Genomic DNA, 24,939 nt, shown 5'->3' with positions numbered 1-24,939 from the left:
TCCCCTTATCCCTCTGACGCAATGATGGACCATCCATCCATCCATCCATCGTCGGCTCCTTGATTACTGTAGGCTCAGCGACACGCGAGTCTAAGGCTGAATGGTCAGCAGAGCTGCGCTTAGGAGACTAAGGGCTTAGAAGGCTAAGGGGTTCAGGGGTTCTAAGGCTTAGGGGCTAAGGTGCCAAATGCTAACAAGGGGCTTAGGGGCCTAAAGGGGCCTAAGGCCTAAGCCCCGCGGCTTCGGGGATCATGTCCGCGTCCACTCAGGTACTGTATCGTCTACCTTAATTGGAGTGAAACTTATTCGAGTCGACTTTGATGGAATCATCAGTCATGAAGCTCTACCCACGCCACCACCGACGCCTCGGCCGTGACCTGGGTTCTGGGTTCTACTGGAGGTTCCCGAGCTATGGTAATAACAACAAGCATCTGGAAAACGGTCGAATAACGGTCGCAATCCCCCATACCGACAAAACAAGCCAGGATTCGAGACTCCTTTCATGCGTCCGTTCCCATGGACCTGCAACCTTGCCCTTGTCCCATGGCCCGTATCCTGTGCCCATGTCGATTCCAACCCCGAACTCTTGAACACCAGCAAAGGCAATTTTCCAGTCAAAATACACCATCGTACATATTTCAAGGTCAAGACTCATCCTCCTTCACCGCCACACTGTCTTCCCCGAAGGCATCAGACTGCCTCTGGACGTTGAAAGACTATGACCATGTGTGGGCGCGATCGAGCTCATCCTCATCCCTGCGCGATCCCCAGTGCTGGGGGTAGACTTGACATCCATCCCACTCAAGGTCGTGCGCCTGCCGCTGTGTGTTCCCATGCTCCTGCTATGGCTAACGATGCCTTGTACTCGAGGGCTCAAAACTCCCACCTTCCACTCGTTCTCCTTCTCGTTCTTCCCCATGACCATCCTCCTAACGTGGCCGGCAGCGAACATGGAGTCATTTGGAGGCGAGCCCGAACCTGCTGTTGCAGCAGTGGGTGATCTGCGACGTTGGGTACGTGACCCATTGATTCCGGATCGACGCACTGAGTTGGATCGCTTGACTGCGTCCCGAATCTTCATCGTCTCATCTTTGTTCGGGTGGCCGTGGTTTTCTGTGTCAGAGTTCGAGGCAGAGGAATTGCTGGCATTGTCAGCACAAGCGTTTCCCGCTGCCTGGTTCGGCGTTATCGACCGTCGGTTGGCCGCTCTGCTCGGATCAAGTTCTCTCAAGGGCGACTCGTCGCTGTCAGATGATGAGAGCGGAGTCATTTTGGGTGGAAGCATGCTGGAAGAATTCGGTGATCCGTCAGACTTTTTCAGCAAGAATCCGGCCTCGAAACGACCCTTTCTGGAATGGGCAGGCAGCGTTACCTCCGGCGGTGCAGGAATGGGTGAAGATCCGGGAGACTGTGACTGAGTGCTGAGTTGAGCTAGCGAAGCAGTCAGATCTGAGACTTGGGGTAGAGCGATCTCGGTGGTTGACTCCTCTCTCGGAGACGGTGTGAATTTCTGGGGAGTCTTCTCGAATTCCGCTAGAGCACCATCTTCTGTATCATCGCGCCATCTCACCACCCGTTTGGCCGCTTTACTCGGTGACTTTCTCTTCTTAGGGGTGAAGGAAACCTGGACGCCCTTCTTTGCAGCGCCTAGCAGCCCTCGCCGCCGAGGAGACGCTTTGGCCGGGGATGGGGCGATTTGAGAAGCCATAATGGCCACAGGCTTTGGGCGAATAGGACTGCCATCCAGCAGAGAGCTGTTGACGTTCTGCTTGCGCCTCTTGGGAGTTCCTGCTTTGCTAGGTGCGAATGCCTCGACAGGTGCAAGACTCCCGTCAGGCTTGACGACATACGAGGCGGCGCTCGAAGCAGACTTCAGCATTTTACCCAAGATCCGGGTTGCTGCCTCAACTGCCTCGTCGACGCTCATTCTGTTCAGGCTCTCAATTGCAGCAACAGTCTCGAAATGGGCCTGGAGCAGAACTTGGATGGTCGCTGCGTCCCCGAATTTATCTTGATCCGCAACAGCTGCCAGAGCTTCTCTTTCCGCGCTTGATCTGAGCAGTTCAACTTCTCGTCGAAGAGTTTCCGAGTCGATCATATCACCAGTGTCAACTTCACTTAGCTGTCGCAGACTATGCTCCAAGGCCGTGTTCATTGCCCGATCCCAGCTGCTCTTCAACACCTTCTGCTGGCAATGATGTCGACCACTTTCCAGTTCCATCAAGATCCCTTGAGCCGTCTTCCTGACAGCTTGCATGTTCTTCATAACGTCGTCTTCGTCCAAGCTGTCACAAACGGTATCAAAGGCTGCAATCCACGATGACAGCATAGCTATCCGTCGGCCAAGCTGTTTGAGCTTGACCATGTTGTTGGTTCGTTCTTGTCTCTCGGCCGCAGAATGTTCGTAAGCACTGCGGATTCTTTGCACACCTTCTCTGGCGATGGACTCTTTTCTCTCGTTCTGTTTTTTGAACTTGGTGAATGCTAGAGCTTCGTAGTCTTTCTGCTGCGCTTTCAGTTCGTTTATCAGTGCCATCTGCTCATCGATCTTGACCAAAAAGTCTTTGACGTGGCGATTGACATTGTACACGTTCCGGGTGACCTTTGTCTGGATGTTTTTGGCTCGGTTGGCATATCTGAGAGTGTTCTGTGTTTCATCGAAGTGGGCGCTCGAAGGACTCACACAGACGATCATCACCGTCTTGCAGTTGCCACCGAGTGAGAACTTGAGGAGACGAGTGAGTTTGGAATTGCGATATGGAACGTGGTTGCGCTTGCGTGGGTCACACAGCGCATTGATGCAGCTTCCAAGTGCCAGAAGGGACTTGTTGATGTTGGCGCCCTCAAGTAATCGCTCACCTCGGTTTTTCGTGGCACTTGCTCGCTCGCTACCGGCCAGATCAATGATACTCAACGTGGCCATGGTGTGAGGTTCTTCCACGCTGGCGTTCCTGTCCTTCTGGGCCACATTGATCTGGAGGACTGCGTGCGATCGAGATGAAGTGGCATTCGCTTCTGTCGGTGACATCGTCCTCAATTCATTTCCTTTCATGATCATATCCATCACTTCTTGGACATTTTGTGGACGGTGGCTGGAAAGTCCCGCCACGGAGACTGTCTGATTGGCATCCTCTCGCAACATCAAGCCGCCCTTCGCAGTGCCAGGCACCAGCAGATCGCGGATTGTCTCGTTGTATATCTCGAGGTAGGACAATGAGACCTCCGTAACCTTATCCGTGGCCAACTCCCCGACTCTTTCAAATAGCTCTTGCATGGCCATGAAGATTATTCCCGGTTGTTGAACTGTGCCGGTGATTGTATGCGTCTTCCCACAGCCAGTAGCGCCATAGGCAAAGACAGTGGCATTATACCCATCTAGCACACTGTCCAGCAGCGGTCTGGTGGTGGTCTCATATACTTCACCTTGTGATGCATTTTCGTCGAAGACGCGGTCGAAACCAAAGGTCTGATCTTTGACTCGCTTGCCGCTGGGAACAAGGGATCGAGAAAATTTCTGGACGGGATTGTCTTCAGGCGGATCAAAAACTCTGTGGACTCTGTCAGCAGGATTGCTGGGACGGGCGGTTCGCTACCCACAAGCACTTGTCGTCTACGACTTTAATCACCGGCCGAAGGCCCTTCTGTGAGAGTTTTGGTGTAGGCGCAGGTGCCAAAGAGCCATCACCGAGAAAGATGGTCGTATCATCGCATCTGGTCAGTTGAGCAGCTTCTCTGATGGTAAACGGCCTGACTCGCACGGTGACCGAGATTGAGGAAGCACCAGCAGGAGTCATGGTTATTGTTTACCTCCGTATACACCTTACACGCCAGGCGAAGGCATAAGACAGGAGAGAGAGTTGCCTTAGAGAATGAAACCCCCAGTTCAAAATAGCACAAACAACGCGTTCGATGTTAGATGTAATGGTCGAGGCCGTTATTCACAGACTGTGTGTGTGGAGAGAGCAGGCGTTGTTACTTGTGAACTCGGAGGTCAAGGCTGCTGAGGTTATGAACGCTAATGGTTGGCTGAGCAACGCATCTCGCCCAACTACTCCGTACTCCGTACTCTGTCTACCGCCAGGTCCCTGCAGGATAGGGTTACCAAACTGCGCTCAACTCTGTCTCGTCCACGCTTCCAGCTCTCTGCGCCGTCAACTAGGCGCTACGCTTCTCATGCTTATCCTTGCAGACTCTGTCATGATGCATCGTTACCACAGCGTGGACACGGTGCAAGTCTACTCGAAAATTTCCTGAAGCTGACAATGGTGTAAGCAATGCACGCACGAACAACCCGATGGCCAAGAAACCCTTCCTCCCTCGACATCTCAATTCTCGATTCTTCTGCAAATATTCAGACATCGTCCTCACAGTCCACGCCTGACCTGAAATCCTCCCCCGGGTTGGCTCGCTGCAGCAAGCCTTCTTTAACGCGCCGAGCTGTACCAGATTGAACGTACCGGCGCCAATCCTTTCGTACTCGATTGACGGACTGGGCGATTCCAGCGGGTCTATAAATAATGGAATTAAGTAAAGTGAGGGAGCAAGGAGCATCATACCACCAGGCCTCGAGATGACTGTGTGGGCTGCACAGCGAGGCTACACCGTCTCGACGCCCACCCGTTTGCTTGTCGACACGTACCTCTCGGTTAGAGGCGGCCCTTCACGGCCGTGGAGTGGTCCAATGTTCCACAATCCATACTGTAGTACGCCCTGCTACGTGCTGCAAGGCTCTATTATTTATCGGAGAAGCGCACTGACGTACAGTATCATCACGGCTATCGGTGTAGGTGGGTGGCTTGTGGCCCTCTAGATACCATCCCGCTGTGTTCCTGTACCCCTCGGTCCACTGATAACCCATGATACTGTCGTTAAAGTTGAGTACAAACCCAGACCATTTTCCTCTCAAAGTGCATATGCTACACTGATCGACCTTGAGCCCGTTTTCTCTCGAGATGGCCCTTTCTCTGCGCCCAAAAGCGCCGAGCCGAATACAAACCTGTCACATCATATATCCCCGAAATCCCTTCGCGCTTTTGTCGCTGTGTACCAGACCATCGCCATTGCGACGTGATGCTCTTCCCAATGAGGGCCAGCCTCCGCACAGCCAGCCACATAGGAGAACACATACCCGGCGTACTGTCACCTCGACAGCAAACAGCATCACGGCTGCGTCGTCTGCGTCGTCTGCGCCACCCGACATGCCTCGATCGAGGCCGTTATCGTGCCTCCCCCTCTCTAACTTGATCCGATCATATGTGATTACCTCCATCTCGTCCATACCGCTTCTCCTCCGACCCTCATTGGCCGCCATGTCGTTCCTCGCTCATACAAAGTCGCCCTTCTTCAATCCAGACAGAAACCCGATCCTCCATTTCGCCCTCAAGAAAACCTTCTACGCCCAATTTTGTGCTGGCGAAACCCGGTCAGAAGTCGACAGTACCATTGCAAATCTCAACAGCATCGGATTTAAAGGCGTGATATTAGGTCACGCGAAAGAGGTTGTTTTGAGTAAGGAGGATGAACAAGCATTAGATTCGGCACAAGACTGTGGTGAACAGGCACGATGTAATGCACAAGAGATATCTGCCTGGAAGCATAACACCATCGAGACTGTGGACCTTGCCCGGCCGGGCGACTTCGTGGCGCTCAAGTTCACTGGGGCGGGACGTCAAGCGCTTCAGCATCTCAAAGCAACTATTGCCTGCTCTCCTGAGTTCGAAGCAGGAGTGCATGACATCTGCAAGCGCGCACAGTCGAAGGGAGTAAGGCTCTTGTTTGATGCTGAGCAAGCTTCGTTACAACAAGGCATCGACAACTGGACCATGTACTTTGCAAAGATATACAACAAAGAAACGGCGTTGGTGTATGGCACATACCAAGCCTATGCGAAGAGAGCACCAAGAATTTTGGCAGCCCATCTTGAACTGGCAAGCAAAGAGAATTTCGTTCTGGGAGTCAAGCTTGTCCGGGGAGCATACCTGGGTAGCGATCCACGAGAACTTTTCTGGCCAACGATTGAAGAGACCCACAAGTGCTACAACGGTATTGCGCAGAGCATCATTCAGAGAAGGTATGGAGACGTCCTGCAGCCGGTCGAAGGAGGATCTCCTGAGTTTCCCCAAGTGAGTCTCGTGCTGGCGACCCACAATGCCGAATCTGTGAAGCTGGCTCTTCAACTTCGCGACGAGCAAGCCTGGAAGGGCGAGCCACGGATTGAGTTGGCATATGGTCAACTGATGGGGATGGCGGATCATGTCAGCTGTGAGGTGGTACAAGCAGCAAGGGCCCGAGCAGAGGCCGAGGGTGCCAACGTTGAGATTCCAAACGCGTACAAATATGTGGTCTGGGGCAAACTGGGCGAATGTATGAAGTACCTTCTCCGCCGGGCTCAGGAAAACAAGGATGCTGTGTCCAGAACAGTCGAAGCAAGGCGGGCCCTGAGCCGAGAGTTGGGCAGCAGGATGGCATTTTGGCGCTGACTCGTCATGAATTCTACGATTGGGGGTGGACCTGACATGATGGGGTCGCACTGGGCATAAGATACAGTGTAGGTGCATGCCCTGCGAATACTTGTTACTTGTCTGTCTGCATTGCATGGCGTTGTCGATACTATGAAGAAGCTTCTGCCATGACCTTGGTTGTCTACAGCAGAGGGAGTTAACGCGCAAGCGAGCATAGAAGTATCAAAGGATTCCCACTCGGACTGGGGGAAGCAAACATTCTCGTTCTCGATTCCCTTGAACTCTTCATCTCAACTTGCCGTGTCGCATTGGGAAAGGACCAGCCGTGGACGGGTAGCTGCTGCTCAGACCCAAGTTTTCTAAGACACGTCGCCGTGGTCGCGGGCGTCCTCCTCCAACTTCTTTGTTTCAAAGCCACTTCACTCTACGCAAGTCGCTGCTCAGGGAGCCGTGTGTCCATTCACTCACTGATTTTGCCAGACCTATCTCTCTTGAATCTCCCTACAACATGGCTTTCCCACATCCATCGTACTCACATTCTCCCCCATCGCGCCGCGCCCCCAGCAATTCCTCCACCAATCCCACGTACCCGCCATCACTCATCTACAGCGACTTTAGCTGCAGTGAAGCCTCAGAGGTCTAGTTCCCTTCAACAGCACCCTTGCCTTCTCCTCGCAGCCTAGCCAGTCACCCTGCTGCTCAGGGAGCAGAATCGCTGATCAGGCACCAATACAGGATATGATGGCCATCGGAAACGACCCTCACCATGTCAGCGACGTGATGGCTGAAGCTTTAAGCCACTTGAGCCGGGTGGTGGAGCATGTACGAGGTTCTTCCGCCCTTGCTACTTGCTGGACTAATTACTTCCAGCTTCGAGGCGAGGGTGAAAATGAAGCAGCGAATGATATTGCACGCGACGTCCACTCTATGCTTGACACGTTCAATCACACTACCGCTCCTTGGGACATGGAAAAGTTCCAGATGAAGCCCGCACCTGCACCAAGAAGTCAACAGATCACACTCACTCGGACTACAACTCCCTCTGATGCAAGATCCAATGTATCCACCTGGGCAGCCGTCGCAGCTACGGACATACCACGAAACAATCGACTGGTTAAATTCCGACCTTCTGATGGGTTGAAGAGGCACATTACCAATGAAGAAGCCCTGGCCCAACACAAAGAGGAGGACTACCGTTGCCTATGGATTTATGGGTGGACCAAGGATAGGCCTCTGAGCTCGATCACGGATCGGATCAGCACGGGGGCCATCTTTTCCATGGCCTTCGTCGAAGATTATGGCGCGGTCTGCGTTATATTCCAGTATGCCAGCGCAGCCATGGTCTTTATGGATGAAAATTCACAGTCCCTGCGGGATTTGGGCGTTGGTGTGTTTGGCCCAGGTCTCTCGATCAAATATGGAGAGCCATACCCAGAAAACGTCGACCTCCAGCGCATGGCAGCACCCACCAACGAGCGACGTCGCCTCACATTTGCTCGTCAACAACTTTTCACCAATGGCATGACTGAGGAGCGATTCAGAAAGGATCTGACTGAAATGGTGGGACGACACAATGTGGAGCTGGTGTGGTTGTTTAACACCGGGAACGGTAAGTTGGGTTCCACGTCAACATCGGCAGATCTGACGGAGTTCTGCAGCAACTGCAGTTTTCTCTTCCACGGTAATTGCTCGGATCGTTCGCGACGAATTCATTCGTCGGTCCAGGCGACAAGGGCCATACCACGATGTCCAAGTGGGCTTCTCGCATGACCCCTGCGAACGGCCCATGAATTTGATCACCCAGATCCCGTATCCTGGAATCTCTCCGCGCGACCGGAGTAACAGCAATAAATCAGCATCAAATGCTCGACCCTACAATCCGAGCGCTCCAAAGTTTGTACCGGGGACAGTCGTTCGTGGTAGAAAGGGGACCGACTCAGATGGTTGGCAAACCGTCCAGAGAAAGCGCTGATTTTCGGTATTCGAAGACGTCAATTATTCCTGGCGCAGATGATATATAAATCCTGTCGACAGGATCTATCACCCTGCAGCCCATTATGTCGCGGCGCAATGAATCAGCCATTGCGAAGGGATACAAGCCGGGATCAAATTGCGAGGACCTGGGAAGTTTAGTGTGTGGAATCAGCCTGCGAGCGATCTGGACGTTCCATAGATGGCTGGCTGCTCGATATCATCTAGCAGAATCGGTATGAATACGTAAGATGACACTGCAAGATGAGTGCGAGGGGGTTGACTGTAAGTGAGCTGGCGATGGAAATACATGGTTGACGTTGAAATAAATCATGTCTCCAAGTGGGGATTGTCCCATTATTTATGCGGTCTCGTTTTGGATGATCGCCTCTCTCCGTCTTTGATTCCTCTACATCACGTCGACCTAGGCCCTCCAGTGTCGCGCTTCGTTTGCATACACAAAACCAAGGCAAGAATTCGAAATGTGTTATGTTCATTGTGATCACTCTGGCTGGTGGATCAGGTGGACAGTGCAGTGATCAGTGATGCTTCTTTCGTGATGCCCAGTGCTGATCCTCGAGCTCCATTTCCAACCATGCCTCATGGCCTTCCTTGAGTCATGGACCTCTGCTCGACCGCTCGATGCTGCTCACCAGTCTTGTGGAAGTCCGAGGGCAGGAGAGAACAGGGAGGGTCAACAAGGAACACGACCAAAAAAAACAACAACCTGGTAATGGCGGAGCTCGGATTCGAACCAAGGTCATCCTCTTCCCCAGATAGCACCGTTATCCAGCCTCTGGATGGGGGGAGGAGATGCTAAACCACTGCACTACACCGCCGAAGGGGTGAATTGTATAGGGATTTTGTGCGCCACGATGTTATAACTGTGTTGTGTGATTCAATCACGGGCGCATGTGGAAAGGGAGACCGCATCAAGCCATGTTTGCTCTACGGCAAGGCTTCCTACAGATTGAGAGATTGAGATCAAGAAGAAACAGTATGCCTACAATTCAAGGAGAAACAATATGCATCGAGGACGCAGCAGAGCTCCGAGGGTGAAGTTTGAGTTTGGCACAGCTAGATTGCCCCCAATATGTACTAAGCATGGTCAACTACCTAATCAGAACGTCCTCTTGCTGGTTGAGGCTACGAGTGCCATTTACAACGGTTTAGGTGAATGTTCGGCGCAACACCCGGCACACCAGGAATAGGCCAAGAAAAAGAAAAGGCAGCAGTGGTGGCAGATGGGATCGAAACAGGGTATCCCTGGTCAGTGGAACCAATCCCACTGCAGCCACCAGTTCGGCAACTGAACAAGATGGTGAAGCGGCTACCAATTTGTTGGGCCGAACATGGCAGAAGACATCCTTTTACGATTGGAGACACGGATAAAGACTTCGTATGCCATGGTTGATAAATGTAACAGTAGGCCGATGGGAGACCGGGTCGGCCGTGACGTCGGGTTGCCGACCACAAGAAGGGTCTATGAGAAGCAAACCATGGTGCAAAGCTTAACAAGGTCTTGAGAGAGAAAAATTCTGTGTTATACGGAGTAGATTGGCAAGAGCCGCCAAAGATAGCCGGCTTGTTGATTCATATGGGCGCCCTGAACTCTTTCTAGGCTTTGTCGCGCATGTTGGTCTTTGCGTTTTTTTGGGTGCAAACGACACCTCTCGACATACACCGTCTCGCGGCCTCGGCGGTGCGAGGGCAACCGAATGCCCGTATGAATCGACAAGGCTGACTGGCCTGAAGCATATTGTTGAGATCGCCATGTCTGTTGCCCTAGAGAGGGACTTTGTGATCAGCAGCAGCTGTCGATGATGGCATGTGAGTTGACGACCGTTCCCTTCCAACCGAAGACCAATGGGTGGCAACGCTGGGAGAAGAAACCTCCAGCCTAATAGAGGATTGGGCGATTGGGCGATTAGGCGACCGGGCTGGTCCAATACCAGAGGCCGCGGCCCGAGTTTGAGTTCTGGGATGATTGCGTCTGCCCCTCCTGTCAAATGCTGAGCTGGTGAAGGCGGCGCGCTGTCACGCTGACGAAGGGAAGATGGGCGAGCAACACACTGCACACTGCACAACCTTGACCTCCACAACTGGACGGTGGGTGGGTGATGCACGGCGCGGTGACGAGAGACAAGAGACGGGAGACGAGGGACGAGGGACGTGAGACGAGAGACAAGAGAGAAACGACGCCGCTTGAACTCTGGGTTCCGGGGTTGGCGCCATCGGCAAATGGGGTTGCAGTTGGACCTAATAACCCCATCTCACCCCGGCGCCTCTGACCGCCCGCGGCCCCGAGTGGCTTGGGCTTGGGCTCCTTAGGCTTATCAGGCTTCAGGCCCTTTAGCCCTCTCGTGCCATTACAAGCCATACCGCCATTCTCTACCACCACATATACCAGCACTCCTGCCCACCTCTCCCCTTCTCCGCATTTGCCCGTATTGACTCGAAGGAGCACACCTCCGCTCAAGCATGCCGTCTTCCCTCTTGTAGACCCGCATCCTTCACTCTATCTGCGACCTCGCTACCCTCACAAACCTGTTGGCCCTCGACATCATGAATCCTGATACCCCTCCCAGCGGACAGATGTCCAGCCCTGTCGAATCCGCCGAGTCCAGGGACAACAAAGGTGTCTCCTCTCGACGTTTGAAGAAGCGCGAGATCGACCGACGGTGTCAGCGGCAAGCTCGCGAACGCACCAAGACGCGGATTGCCTACCTGGAAGGTCTCGTCGAGGACTTCAGGCGGCAGGACTCCAGCGGCCAAGTGGCCACCTTGATGGCGCAGTTGCAAGAGGTGCAGGCGGAACGAGAGCTGATGGCCAAGGCTTTGAAGGAGATCCAAAAAACCATGGACATGCACAAACCCTTGAAGGAGAAGGAACAGGAACTTGAGCAGGCGCTGGAATGCAACCGCTCCCAGTCACTCGTGCCATCCATCAACCCACATGTCGACTGCAAACCAAGTCTCACTTCCTTCGCCGATGATGCGCCGCCTCCCCTGAAGGCCGAGGGCGCCGCCGTCTGGCCAGCCAACATCCCAATGCACAATTTCGACCTAGCCATCCACTCCCCTCCTCTCAAGCATGCCCCGGAAGTTGTACGTTTGGACAACGGCAGCTTGTTGCCGCCAAGTCAAGCGCTCGTACAGGCAAAGGCAGCTCGTGAGCCGGATCCTCTAACTCCTCTGCGTTACGCAGACTATTGGGCTGCGCCTAGGCAAGCTTGTTCTTGCACCAGCTGCCACGGCCGCGGCCGCGACCGCCGACCAGGTCATCGTGCTGTTTGGCAGGGGAATTACTGGAAATATTTCAATGAGGTATTGTCTGAGCGCTTTGAATGGTCCAACGTTGGGCCTGAATCAGACGCACAAGCCGACGATGTACCAGTCCGAGCAATGGTCGAGGGTTGGGACGCCGTCGTAAGAAGGGGTCCTCTACACCCTTCGTGGCAGATCTTGCGGCGTATCGACGAGTCGCTGTTCGCGAGAAGCCCCAAGGCCGCTCGTTTGGCCATATTGAGAGCTATGCACTTGCTTCTCCAGTTCCATACCGACTCCACTACCGAGCGCTACTCACGTTTACCGCCATGGTATATGCGCCGACCATCCCAGAACCTTGCCCACTCGTATGCGATTGACTATTTCCCCTGGCCTGGAATCCGGGAGCGTTTCGTCTTCAACGAGCACGACTATTGTGGGAACGATTTCTGGTATGGTTTGTGCAAGAGTTTGCGACTGCTGTGGCCTTACGAATTCCGGGATTGCTATACTCGCGAAGTTGAAACAGGGTTGTACAAGGTCTCACGCACGTTCGACCAGCGCATTACAGATATCAGATCCTGGGCGATGGGCCCCGATTTCTTCCAACAGTATCCTGAACTTTATAATGACATCCCAGCGTTCGACCACATTTCCTTTGATCACATTTCACACACGGTGGGCCCGAAGCGGCGTCCTAGCCAGAAGAGACTGCTCCCAACTCCAGGCTCGCCAGAGACGATCGGCGGAACATCTGAGGAAGAAGAGATAGATTGCAAGCCCCGATCCCCGGAGGAGGATATCCAGATGCAGGTCCGTGGATATCAACCCCGGCAAACAACTCAGTCACACAGCCAGAATGTGTATCCAAATCCACAACATGACCTCAATCAACATATGTACAACATATCGGATTTCAACCCCATCGTGGCACTTGATGCGTTCGCATATGGGGCGGTCAATGAGGTGGATTTTGCCAACGTTTATCAGCCAGAGATGCCGGAGTGTTACCCAGACATGATTTACTGATTGAATTTGTGGACCTCAGATGCTACCATGTCACACACCAGTCCAGATGGTTTGGAAAGATAGAGTATCGAGAGAAGGCCCAAGCGATTAAAACAGGGCGATCATTCGCAAGGGAATACAAAAGGATAAGGTCGATCGAGCAACCTCCCTACTCGAACATGGCCCCAGCAATAGGTGATATCATCAATCTGGAAGATTCCGATTATTTGTATCTCTCTATATCGGATCGGGCAAGACACCCCCCTTCGATCTATGAGTTGATGGCAAGAGTTGCACAAATGGGCTTCATGATGCGCCGCGACTCTCAGGTGCTATTATACAAGACATCATGTTTGTTGTGGTAGACCAACACTGTTTGATGACAACTGAACATCCCGACCGTTCCATGGTCCACAAACAAACTACATGGCAACCGTTTGTTTCGCCAGAGGATATAGCCTGTCAACCAGCCGGCTCTCCCAGTTGCATGGCCATCGTCGTGTGTATTGGGCTTGAGAAGATCATCTGCCTCTGATTCAATTGACTTGTCTGGCTGGTGGGATTTGGCAACAAGCATCAGGAAAAGTCCTCTGGTCCAGTCGACCAAGTTCCACCTTTACTAGACAGCTTAGCTTTGGTCAAAAATGCCTGAAGGCAACTCCGTCAAGGTCTGGGTTCCCATCACCATCGTTGTTTGCATCCTAGTTGTGATGGCAGCGGCATACTGCATATTCCGCGGCTGCGGCGGCGACGACCACGATGACCGCCGCGAAGTCATCCGAATTCCACCCGACGATCTTTTAGCCATCTCTCGCACTGCACGGCGCCCAGGACGGGCGCAAATCCGAACGAGACAGCCACCCAGATACTTACCGACCGGGCTACCATGGCAGGAGATCATCATGGCCAGGGAATTTCCAGTCAGGCCGGAGCCTGTGCATGTTGTGCGCGAACCAAGACCAGGACGGGGCCGAGGCTTGCGTGCAGAACGATTTGTGGAGAGGAGAGTAGGCCATGGTCATGGTCACGGTCACGGTCATGGTCACGGTCATGGTCACGGCCATAGCCAGGGGCGACGTGAAAGAGTTTGGTTCGGACATCAGCCCCACTGGGTAGAAGAGAGGAGGCCCAGGAATGGCGTTGGAGTTGAGCTTAGAGGTAGACATGGCGGCGCAAATATCATTGAGAGAGAGCCAGTGTACAGGTGACGATGGTAGTTGAGGGACAGTGAATGCGGATGAGGAAGTGTGATGTAAACCGCGTGTGTGTATGTGGGACGAATATTGGAATATCAGATGAAGATACGAAGCAAGGGAGCAGGGCACCTATCTATGACCATGGACTCATGGTATTTTCAATCAAGATTTATTGTCCAACCGAGACCTATTATCATCGTGATCGTGACGGTGGCCTTGATCGTGACCGTGATCGTGACCCCGTCCGTCCGGAGTAAGTACAGAGTAAGTACGGAGTAAGTAGAGGACGGTGGAAGCATGGACTTCAAGTCAGAGACAGCCACGGATGACGGCCACGGATGACGGCCACGGATGAAGACCATAAAGATTTATTCGTCACCGGTCTCGGAGTAACAGGTTACAGCAAAATTCAACTTTTGTGGTGAGAAGGTGCTGGATGAAGTGGTTGCGAACGGCTAAGGCGAAACTACTAAACTTCAGCTGGAAGAATTCAGGCTGTTGAACCCCCTTTTTCGCCTGGACCGGTCTGGAGAACCGAATCGGAATCGCTATCTCTCTAACAGAACAGGGTCAAAGGGATCTCTCGGGTTAAGTTGACCGTCAGGTGAGGAGCCCATACCTACCTACCTTAGGTACCTAGAACGAGTCAAACGTGTGACATATATAGGCTGGGGGCCGACTGATTTGACGCAAGTATGGAGTATGTATAATGGGATTCATACTACAATTTCCGTTGCGGTTACAGAGGGGAGTGGTGGTTCTTGGATCCCTCAGGCTGGGTATTTCTATTTTCTTGCTTGACTACTCAGAGTCAATGACGGTTGTCGACCGCGACCACGTATTGACAATCCCTTGATAGTCGGCTTGTGCTTTCGGCTAGCAAAGGCCCGTTGTACTTCGTCCCTGCATCCTTGTATCTGCCGTGACTGTCCGTCGGCTTCTAACTTCCAAGCTCTGAGATCGTCTGGTCTGGCCTAATCCATGGGGCAGGTCAATCACAGACTCTTGTTGTTGTCATGCTGCTTCCCATTCTCAAAGACATGGCATGCCATAAGTTCACCCAACTGAGAAGTTTGACGATCTCACCCCTCTATCAAGCAATTGCAGTTCACTCTTTACCGTGTATATCACAACCCCATGAACCCATCCGGAATCATCAACCCGGCCACCTCCGTGACACCCCTCTCCGTCGCAAGCAAGTTATATGCAGCCGCGGCGTTGGCGGTATCCATGATATCGACCTTGATTCCCAACTGTTCGGACAGGTACTGCCTCGTTTCGCGGCCCAGCATCCACAATTTTCTTCCGGTGCCGATAATCAACAGATCGGGTTTCGGGTAGACGAGTTCGAAAATGCCCAGTGACGATGGCGGGAGCGTAAGGATGCCACGGCGGTCGAGAAATTTGCCAAACCCTGCCGTCGTAGATCCATCAGATCCACCGCGTGTATTTGTGTTTGTGTTGGTCTTGTCGTCCGTATCGTTTGTTCCCGTGATGCTACTCCCATTCCACGGCGCCCATACAAACGCCTCCCCATCGAGCAGCAAAACGCCCAACCCGCCACTCGTCTGAACGCCGTTGTTCAAGTAGAACCCGTCATGGATACACGCATCAATGGCCGTGGCGGGGGTCGCGGCACCAGCGGTGGCGAGGATATCCATCTTTGCAAAATCCGTCTGAGTGTCTTCCTCCGAGACCGGGCCACGGTCGTGTGTCTTGGGAGCTCGCGGGTTGATAGGGTGTGCTCGGAAAGATGGACGAGCAGCACCTCTGTTGGAGGTACCCGAGGTGGTATTGATGGTCGCGGTCGTACCCTTGCTTGTGGTTCGGCTTCCCTCAGATGCCGCGAGGACGCGAGAGGAAGCATGGAGGGTGCGATGTGGCGATAGACTCGAGGATTGAGGGATCCGCCGTGCTGAAAGACAGACTGGCCGAGGAACTGATGAAGGTGGGAGTGGGATTGTAGCGAGACGCAGGACCCTGAGCAGGTCGGTCGATGGGGCGCGCATGTTGGCAATACAGGCGGAGGCGAGCTTGTTCTGGCAGGATACTCTGTAGTTGAGTAATATAGGCCGGGAGAGTGCCCTGGAGTCGTTGGGAGAGCTGTTGTGGTGGCACACAGGTCTGGTAGACTCGGTCGTGATCTCGCTCGAGCCTGTTCTGTTCGGGCGTGGCACAGAGAGACCCCGTAGTCCTATGCTTCGCTTTAAGACGCGAATTGTGGTTCAGAGAGCCCTACACCGCGACGATTGAGAAGTCAATCGTAACTCGACCGGCCGGGGCGGTTGAGTTCAACCCAGTCCAGGATAGTGCATGCGATGCACAATGGCCAGATTTCGACGACGGAGTGGAAGACAGCACCAGCTTGCGGAAGATGGCAATCTGATCTTCGCCCTTCTTGAGAATAGCGATGGAGCTGGAGAATCGTTGCAGGTGGATGTCAAAGAGCAAAAACGTAGCCTGGCTTTCTGCCCATTGCCCGTAATTTTATTATTGTAGTCAGAATGACTTCATCAATTCTCATGCGGCCAAAGCCACACACAGTCCCTCCCACTTACAGGCTGCAAACCCGCATCAAGAACTAGTCTTCGGGTCGCCAGATGCGCTGAGGTTAGGAGCGAACTCATCTTTCAATCTCATATTTGAGCCTGTGACAACCATACACAGAGAGGGTACTATCTAATGTGGAATCTTACACGGCTCGTACTTCGTCGAGCAAACACTCTGGCGGCATGTCCCAAGAATGCATGAATGACTTGTATTCTTCCTTGATTACACCCCATGGCATATGCAGATCCTCCAGTACCTGTAGCTGCCAATCCGTAGAACGCGAATGCCGTTAATTTCACTCGATTCTCACGCCGTCCGATCCCGATACCGTCGCCATGCAAAAAGTGATCCGGCCCAACCCAAATAACACAGTGACATTGGGCGTCGGTGCAGATCCGCCCAAGCACATTAAAAATGCAAAGGATGCCTGCATAGATCACATTCACATGATGCAAAGACCCACAAGGGCAACAACGACAGCGAACAGGCTGCCTCGAAGAACAGACTCGCTGTTACCGCCGTATTGAGCGGCGCCATTTGAGCCAGAGCCACCGTCACCTTGAACAAAACCGGTCGATGCACTGCCTGTGGCGCTGGCAGTGGCCGATCCGGAGACGCTGCTGCTGGCACTGTCACTGCTGTCCGATGAGTTGTCTCCGCGCTGACCATTGGTACCAGGACCTGCACCTGTTAGACCCGGGATGGTCGCGACATCGCTGGATTTGGCGGTCCCGCTTGCGCTGGCCGAGCTGCTTGCATAACCGGCTGACATATTGGTACCGGTGGCTAAGAAGGACTTGAGAATGGTGTTGTCGTTTGTGATCTCCACCGTACTGTTGGTCATGCTCTTGTCGGTGTAAATGTAGGATTTGGTACCATTGACGTTTGCGCCAGAAGGAGGGTCGTAGCACTCAATCGATACCTCGTCAAAGGTCGCATAGTAGTACCCGTTAGTCATGTAAGGCGAGTCCCATTGCACGAGACCGCCGGCCCATTCAATGGTGCCCTCGCCGTTGCTAGCAAGACCACCGGGCCAGAGCGACAGCTGCACTCGAGCGGGCGTTTGAGGATAGGAATAGCGGTTCGAAGTGGCATTCCAGGTACTCTCGCGGTCGAGGGTTCGGACCACTTTCCCGTCAATAGACCATGTGATAGTGTCAGGCTGCCAATCGATCTCATACTCATGCATGTTCTCGTGGACGTCGGACAGACCGGTAGCGTTTTCGCCATTGTTGTCTAGGAGGAAAAATCGGTCAGAGAAATTCACCCATGAGAGAACTGGGGATAGACTTACAGTTTGTTATGCCCAGCGAGTAGAAATTGGTCTGAGCACTCTCCAACTCGACACCGACGAATTCGAAGTCGATTTCGTCCTTGGAGTCCCCGAGCAAGATGAAGGCAGTGATCACACCGGCACCAGCGGAAGTGCTGAATTTGGCAGATACCTTTCCATACCAGACGTAGTGTGTGCTAGCCAATAGCGTGCCAACAGTGTCTTGAGCCATGGTCAACAAAACCGCACCATTGTAGGACAAGGGCGTGCCGGACGAGACCCAGTCGGCCTTGCTCGAGTCTCCGAGGTATTTGGTGTTGGCAACTATGCCATCAAGGTTGTCGAAAGAGTACGTCTTAGACTGACAAACAGGTGCGGGAACACAGGAATCGAGACTGAACGAGTTGGCCGGGTCGCAGCCTCCGAGACAGTAGGCGCCAACACCGCATTGGCCGTATTCTATCAAGTACCATCAGTCTCATATTGTCAACCGGCAGAGTAGTCCAGACGTACGTGAGCAGCAGGGCGTATCTGATGGGCACAAGGTGCCGCCACCACAGGTCGTTGCGGCGAGCACTGCAGGCGCCACCACGGCCAGGAGGGCGAGGGAATGCAGGACACGGCCTGCCATTGTGTATGTGATGTATTCAACTTTTCAGGGGTTCGATCGTATGCAGTCGTGGATAAAAGGCGGCGTTTTAAGAATCGGCACTCCAGTTGGCCTTAGAGGTACAGCAGCAGGTCGTACAGAAAATGCTTCGTCAATGACGGCGGATTGTGGCTGAGTGAGAGCGAACGGACCGAAGGTCGAATGCTTTGGGAGATTGGACAAAGAAACCGGCACCCCAACGAATGACTTGGAATAAAGGGTCACCAGTGAGCGAGAGTGAAGGATGGCGTCTGCTGTTATTGTGAGGGAAGAACACACAGCAAGAAAACCATGCACTGCGAAGGAGAGGATGGAAGAAATATCATGTTACAATGGAACAGGCCGGAGAATAGCAAGAAGCAAGATCGAGAGATGGAGGCCGCAGTCTACCAACTTGGTCAAGGCCCAAAAAAGCGCAGGCAAAAAATGTTACTAACAATACAACCATCTCGCATCATTCAATTAGTACAACATCCAACACCTGACACTTTACGGAGTTTTCAGTGACCTCTTGATCTGACCACAACTGCCGTCTTCCTCTATGCTCCTTGCAAACGATGCCATTCTGGCCGACGAGTAGTTACTGGGCCAGGACACTGAAGAGACAGGAGAGGAGGTTTTCATACATAACACCACCAGACACCCAGCCCTGCAATGACGCGGCGCGTGAAACATCCAGGCACCTTCGACGGCCCGTTATACTCGATCCAGCCTAGGTGTTGACACTGCCCGGCTCTTCTATTCGCCCCATCGGCTGGGCGTCCCCAGATCATCCGTGGCGAACTCAGGGGTTTCAGTTGTATTCTCGCCCACCCAACGAATCAGATGGCGTCGGCTTCAGAGCACGGTTCAGGAGGAGGGCCAGGCCCGGTTGCAGTGTCCTGAGTCCTCCATATCCAGGGTGATGGCCGTTAGCCTTGGTCAAAGAACCGGTCGGCACTTGCCCACTCATATTGCCAGCTAGAACATACAACATGCCTTGACTTATTATTTACCGGTATACGGTTGTGCTCCAGACACAGCGATGGTCAATATGCGGTTGGAGAGTCTTGCAGCTGATCAATTATCTCAACATGTAATGATTTTGTATGAGGTAAGTTATGACTCGCTCTCATTCACCAAAAAAGACATTGGTGTTCGGCGAATCGCCGGTGAGCCGGACGTGCGGTTGGCTTGATAGAAGGGCAAACTTGTCGGTCCGCCCAAGCGATATATAGTGTTCGTATGGCTCCTAAGCAGTCAGTGGAGTTGATTTGATGAAGACTGAACACTGGATGACTAAAGCCAGAGACAGCATTTGAGAAGGTAGGTAAATTGTGATCAACTTCACCCCGACTGTTCTTGGCGATGAATAGTTGAAGCTCATACTAAACAGATCATCATCGTAGGCGCCGGCCCAGCTGGGATCTTGCTTGCACTGCTGCTGTCCCAGATCATCCAAGTCATGTATTGACAATGCATGAGAAAGGTAATGGACTGGTCGAGGTCAAGTTCAACCATAGAGTAACTGATGCAGGTCAAGACCAGGACGGCGCCTGGGTTGATGTCGAGCCCGGAGAGTGAGAAGAAGCCAAAGAGAAAAGAGGTTCACCGCTGATTATGTCGTCGGCTGTGACGGCGCCACCAGCGCTGTCAGAAAAGCCTTGTTCGGAGGGGAGTGAGTGGCCTGGACAACCTTTTGACTGTCATCTTTTAGTCCAGAATGTTCGGTCGCATCAGTCCTTGGTTTTTCTGTCACATCAACTGACACCGGCGGCAGGTTTGGTACGACGGATTCGAGAGGCATGGCTGGGATGGAGGCAATCATATCGCCGACCCCGAGGTTTGGGGTCTTGTGGTCAAACGTGGGAAGGGAGATCTCTGGCGCGTGACCTATGGAGACAAAAGCGGCCTCGCCGGCGACGAGTATCTTCAGCAACGGGCGACAGCCTTCAAGAAGATCCTACCTGAGAGTCCGGACCCCGGAATTGCGGGGTCACTCAGACCGATCAATTCGCACCCACAACCGTTGTGTCGACCAAATGAGAGTGGGTAGGATGCTCCTGACGGCAGTGCTGCTCATGCGTGTAACCTATTCGGCGGCCTTGGCTGTATGACCGCGGTCGTCGACGTTGGCGCTCTAGCAGACCGTCTGATGGGCATGTACCAAGGTCAGGCTGACCAAGACGACCTGGATGTGTACGCCAACGTTCGGCGAGACAAGATCCTGAAATACGTCGATGCCTGATCCATCAAGGACTTGGACAGGATCATGAGGGCCGACCCTAACACAGTGCTGGAGACTGACACATTCTTGCGCATCCTCCAAGAACTGGAAGGGGATGGTGAAGCCACCAAGGCCAAGGCGTTCCTGCTGCTGAGTGATACTTGTACAACTGCAACGTCGGGCGTAATTTGAAACCCGGCCGAGACTGACCGTTTTCCGGAATCCAGAATGGTTCTAGCATCGAGCATGGATTCACTCAGTATTATAAATAGGCCTAGGGCCGACCACGACTACTACATGAACAGTAGATGTATACCTAGGTATAGGTATAGGTATATGTATCTGTGACAGCGAAACTACCTACTTCGATTTGACTGCTCCTTGTTTGTGGGGGAGTTGTCCTTCTGTAGCCCTGCACAAACGACGGGAGCGGGAGCTAACGGCAGGAGACTGTCACGGCCAAGCAGGCAGACATGGAACTTATGTATGTGTACTCCATACTCGTACAGCCTCAACATACTCGAACCACTTCTTAGCTGGCTGGTAGATTCACCATCACTCAGTATCATTAGGCGTAGGTACTGTAGATCTCCGACGTATAGAAAACAGAGACACCACAGACAAGGCCACACGATTACAACCCTCAGGCCCCGATCCCGTACTCTATTAACGAGGTGAAGGTAGAACCTGATACTCCGTACAGGTACAGGTACAGGTACTCCGTACAATCTATCCGTACCCAAAGGCGCCCTACGGATTGTTCCTAGATCAGCCGTCGGCAGTTACACTTGCGCTAAGACACCTTGTCAAGAGGCATGCAACCAGAAATACGGAGTACGGAGTACAGGGATGGATGATTCGAGATACCTACTACATACCTAGCATGGTTGGTCTATCTAGGAAATCCATACTCCGTTCTCCGTACACATCAATTGTTCGACGGGTGGTTCGTCCATGTCCGCCTTATCTCTATGACGCTTGACCTTGACCTCACGGTGAGCCAAGGTTCTCTCCGTGGTTCTATCACACTACTGCATATGTGCATGTACGTCCGGGACGCCTTTCGTGGTGTTGCCCAACCCCTGGGGCGTCCTGCGTCCTGGCTATCAGCACGTACTCTGGACTCTGTACTCTGTACTCTGCAGATCCGGGTAAATTGAACGAAGAGCAAGAGCAAGAGCAAGAGCAACATGTAGTAATTTCCACAGATGATACCGGCAAAGGCAGTTCCTGGGTAATTTAGCATGTTAAATATGGCAGGGTTCCTCGATGTTAGGACCTCTCTAGCGTTGTCGTTGTCTTTGTCGACAGGGCCGTGGTCCGTTCGTTACTTTCTCGCCTGATCTCTCCGTGGCCCGTGGCGGTCGATCCAAAGAGGAGTCTCGTGCTGAAAGGTGCCAGCTTCTCCAGCCAGTTCAGCCAGTTCACCCAGATACCGAGGACTTTGTGCAAATACGTACAGAGCATACATAGGTAGTATTGGAAACCCTGGCTTGGGCCCTGTCCCTGTCCCTGTCAGTTGCATCAAGTCTCCTCGTCACACATGGAGTGAGATATTTGTGTAGCTTCACTTCAGGCGAAATAACAATAATTAGCAGCAGTTGCTGATGGACATTGGATGGGGTGGTACTCTCTTCTCTGCTCTGCAACGATGGTTGGAACCTTGGAGCTGTTGACCGGCAGTCGGCAGGCAGTCGGCAGGTAGTCGGCTCGCTAAGTGGTAGCCTACCCCTGCGATTTGCGATTTGCAGGGATCTCTCGTGGCAGCCGACCAAGGCATGTATGTATCCGTACTCCGTAGGCAGATTTCATTTCCGGGGAGATTTGGCCTTCCATCCTTCGTAGCGACAAAGGGCAGTAGGCATAGGCATAGGCATACGGCAATGGGCATAGAGGGTTCTCTGACCGTTGACAGCGAATTCAATGTGCCATGGCATATCCATAAGCCGCGAATTTCACCATGACGAAGACTGCTAAAGTCCCTGGGAGATATGGACAACACCGACCGACTTGTTGGACCTGGCTCGGTCCCAACCTGACTACGGAGTTAGAGGCAGACACTGACACAGATAGGAACTCCTTGATCCTTACCACATGCAAGGGCTGGTCTAGAGATTTCTCACTCCTAGGTGGTGCCAGGGATCGGCAAGATAGCTGATTTCCATCTCCTTTTCTGTGAACCTTTCGGCTGTCGGTGGCCGCCCCATTGGGTCCTGACGTTATCCCCTTTCCACTTTCCACTTTATTGCCAGCCTGTTGCAGCCAATAGGTCGGAGTCTGACGGCTGATTCCACAGTGCATAAGCCTTAAGGACTGCTGGTGCGATGCGATGGTTGATCGACGCGGCTCGCCCTGTACTCGTACGGAGTAGGAGGAGTACTCAATCCTCCGTGTGTTTTTGTTGTTTCGTCTTCTGTCTGAACGAGGGCGAACAAGAGCCTTAAGGATGCCTATGCTCATTCCCACGTCAGCGTGAAGAGGTACAGAGGCCTACAGTAGAGTCACCACTGCACAACGTCCTGGTCCCATCTCCGTAGACTATGGCCCCCCATCATCAAGGCAGCAGAGGCCCGCTAGTTGAGGATTCAGCAGCGGAATGCCCAGCTTTTCTCCTTCCACGGATCCTGGGTACATATGTATGATTTGATGCAGGTCAGCCTGGGCAAACAGCCACAGACCACGGCTAATGGTCAAGAACGTCCGTATCGCCAGGCGGTCAGCGGAAATAGAAGCTGGTGCGGCCGTCTTGATCCTTTTCCATTTCCAGCATCCCTTCATGGGATGGGTCGCGCGCTCCAAGAGTGGATCTTGTCGCGCCTGAAGGGATCAAGTGGGTGGCCGTTAAGTTAGATTGTTCCATCTTATTGCTGCCCCATGTCTGTCTGTCACGTTGGCCGTGGTTGTATCCGTACCTTTTCTTGAACGAGTGTGGTAAGTCAGGCAGCGCAGGGACACTTTTGAAAAAGAAGATAAGGTCTGCTTCCAGCTCTGGTGCACCGACCCTCTACCTCTTCGATCGTCCTTGTCAATCCCCATTCTTGCGCTGTGTTAAAACTTGATGTGCCTTTGATAGATGTCACTGGGTCGAACAAGCTTGCCTTGCCTGTCACCGAAGCTTGTTTCACAACATCAAAGTTCTTTTGTTGACTCGATTTCACCTCCCACCTGGCCCGTTTCGTTGCGTTGAATACAATCATCACCCGACAAGATGGGTCAGACAGCGTCTCAACCGGTCCCTGATAAGTCCCTGCAAGTCATCGGAGCCGGGCTCTCAAGGACAGGAACGACGTCCTTTGGTGTCGCTTGCTCGTACCTGCTCGACGGCCCATGCTATCATGGAGGCACACAGATGCTCAACTCGCCCGAGTCACATATCAAACGCTGGATCGAAATCATAAGACATACGCCGGTCAAAGATGAGACGGATCGAGAAGCCGTGCATGAAGGAGTCAAGGAAATGCTGGGTGGATATGTCGCTTGCACCGATCTGCCATCCAACGCCTTCGTGGAGGAACTGATGGACATCTACCCCAATGCCAAAGTCATCTGCACCGTCCGGGATCCCGATAAATGGTGGAACAGCTTGGCTCCCATCATCGAGAAGGGAAACCTCACCGTTCTGTCTTGGATTCTGGCCCCTCTGCCGACGCTGCGCATGTTCAGGACCTACCACGATGCCTTGGATGATGGCCGCGTCGGCGAACTGTACTTTCGTCCCGGCGAGCCCAAGAGACCGACCAGAGCGATGTGGGACCGACACATCGAGCACCTCAAGAAGGTCGTGCCCAAGGAGAAGCTGTTCTTCTACGACGTGCGTGACGGCTGGGAGCCGCTGTGCGCCATCCTCGGCGTCCCAGTCCCCAAGGACGTCCCCTTCCCCAAGCTGAACGATGCTCAAGCCATGGACAATTTCATGAAGGCCAGCGCGCGAAGGGGGTTGATGGCCTGGACGGTGACCTTTTTGACTGTTGCTGTTGCTGGCTTTTCTGCCGGCAAGTATGCCAAATGGATATGAATCTTCTAAGCTGGAGCTGGAGCTGGAGCTGGAGCTGGAGCTGGAGCCGGAGCCAGTGCAATGGGTCTTTTTCATGTGATGACCCCGTGCCAGAGCCTGGAGACGATATTGCCAGTCAGGAGTCAGGAGTCAGGAGTCAAATTGTGGTTTGGCCTGCGGGTCTGTCTTGATTTTGAGGTTCCGACATATTCGGCAAGGGTGTGCAAGGAGCAAGGAGTCAAGGAGAGGGCCACCAAGAACTTCCGTTGCCACCCAGCTTAAACTTGTGAGATGTGTGGGTAGAGGGTAGAAGATATAGGATATAATAGACTGAAGTGTCAAATTCCAAGGAATGTTAATTAGT

At 53.1% G+C, this 24,939-nt stretch overlaps 9 protein-coding genes across 9 annotated transcripts; 6 read left to right on the top strand and 3 right to left on the bottom strand.

Annotated features, from left to right (window-relative positions):
• Window positions 1–661: 661 nt before the first annotated feature.
• On the bottom strand, window positions 662–3,794 carry A1O3_04106 (kinesin family member 18/19; the record flags this gene model as incomplete). The annotated part of the gene is made up of 2 exons (XM_007734236.1): window positions 662–3,548; window positions 3,598–3,794. The coding sequence occupies 2 exons, from the start codon at window positions 3,792–3,794 to the stop codon at window positions 662–664; spliced, it is 3,084 nt and encodes a 1,027-aa protein (XP_007732426.1).
• Window positions 3,795–5,309: 1,515 nt separating this feature from the next.
• On the top strand, window positions 5,310–6,479 carry A1O3_04105 (uncharacterized protein; the record flags this gene model as incomplete). The annotated part of the gene is made up of 1 exon (XM_007734235.1): window positions 5,310–6,479. One exon carries the CDS (start codon window positions 5,310–5,312, stop codon window positions 6,477–6,479), a length of 1,170 nt encoding a protein of 389 aa, XP_007732425.1.
• A 723-nt stretch (window positions 6,480–7,202) lies between these two features.
• On the top strand, window positions 7,203–8,433 carry A1O3_04104 (uncharacterized protein; the record flags this gene model as incomplete). The annotated part of the gene is made up of 3 exons (XM_007734234.1): window positions 7,203–7,283; window positions 7,332–8,070; window positions 8,120–8,433. The coding sequence occupies 3 exons, from the start codon at window positions 7,203–7,205 to the stop codon at window positions 8,431–8,433; spliced, it is 1,134 nt and encodes a 377-aa protein (XP_007732424.1).
• A 2,564-nt stretch (window positions 8,434–10,997) lies between these two features.
• On the top strand, window positions 10,998–12,728 carry A1O3_04102 (uncharacterized protein; the record flags this gene model as incomplete). The annotated part of the gene is made up of 1 exon (XM_007734233.1): window positions 10,998–12,728. The coding sequence occupies one exon, from the start codon at window positions 10,998–11,000 to the stop codon at window positions 12,726–12,728; it is 1,731 nt and encodes a 576-aa protein (XP_007732423.1).
• Window positions 12,729–13,339: 611 nt separating this feature from the next.
• A1O3_04101 (uncharacterized protein) lies at window positions 13,340–13,915 on the top strand (the record flags this gene model as incomplete). The annotated part of the gene is made up of 1 exon (XM_007734232.1): window positions 13,340–13,915. The coding sequence occupies exon 1, from the start codon at window positions 13,352–13,354 to the stop codon at window positions 13,913–13,915; it is 564 nt and encodes a 187-aa protein (XP_007732422.1). The 5' UTR covers window positions 13,340–13,351.
• A 1,115-nt stretch (window positions 13,916–15,030) lies between these two features.
• On the bottom strand, window positions 15,031–15,912 carry A1O3_04100 (uncharacterized protein; the record flags this gene model as incomplete). Its single annotated transcript, XM_007734231.1, has 1 exon — window positions 15,031–15,912. The coding sequence occupies one exon, from the start codon at window positions 15,910–15,912 to the stop codon at window positions 15,031–15,033; it is 882 nt and encodes a 293-aa protein (XP_007732421.1).
• A 983-nt stretch (window positions 15,913–16,895) lies between these two features.
• A1O3_04099 (murein transglycosylase) lies at window positions 16,896–18,357 on the bottom strand (the record flags this gene model as incomplete). The annotated part of the gene is made up of 3 exons (XM_007734230.1): window positions 16,896–17,689; window positions 17,748–18,185; window positions 18,240–18,357. 3 exons carry the CDS (start codon window positions 18,355–18,357, stop codon window positions 16,896–16,898), a joined length of 1,350 nt encoding a protein of 449 aa, XP_007732420.1.
• Window positions 18,358–19,974: 1,617 nt separating this feature from the next.
• Window positions 19,975–20,602, top strand: A1O3_04098 (uncharacterized protein; the record flags this gene model as incomplete). Its single annotated transcript, XM_007734229.1, has 3 exons — window positions 19,975–20,079; window positions 20,135–20,406; window positions 20,428–20,602. 3 exons carry the CDS (start codon window positions 19,975–19,977, stop codon window positions 20,600–20,602), a joined length of 552 nt encoding a protein of 183 aa, XP_007732419.1.
• A 3,187-nt stretch (window positions 20,603–23,789) lies between these two features.
• Window positions 23,790–24,596, top strand: A1O3_04097 (uncharacterized protein; the record flags this gene model as incomplete). Its single annotated transcript, XM_007734228.1, has 1 exon — window positions 23,790–24,596. One exon carries the CDS (start codon window positions 23,790–23,792, stop codon window positions 24,594–24,596), a length of 807 nt encoding a protein of 268 aa, XP_007732418.1.
• Window positions 24,597–24,939: the final 343 nt, after the last annotated feature.

This window comes from Capronia epimyces (genome assembly GCF_000585565.1).
Source record: "Capronia epimyces CBS 606.96 chromosome Unknown aczIQ-supercont1.3, whole genome shotgun sequence".
NCBI classification, from domain to species: Eukaryota; Fungi; Ascomycota; class Eurotiomycetes; order Chaetothyriales; family Herpotrichiellaceae; genus Capronia; species Capronia epimyces.
The sequence above is the reverse complement of the archived record's forward strand: the minus strand, read 5'-3'. Positions and strand labels throughout refer to the sequence as shown.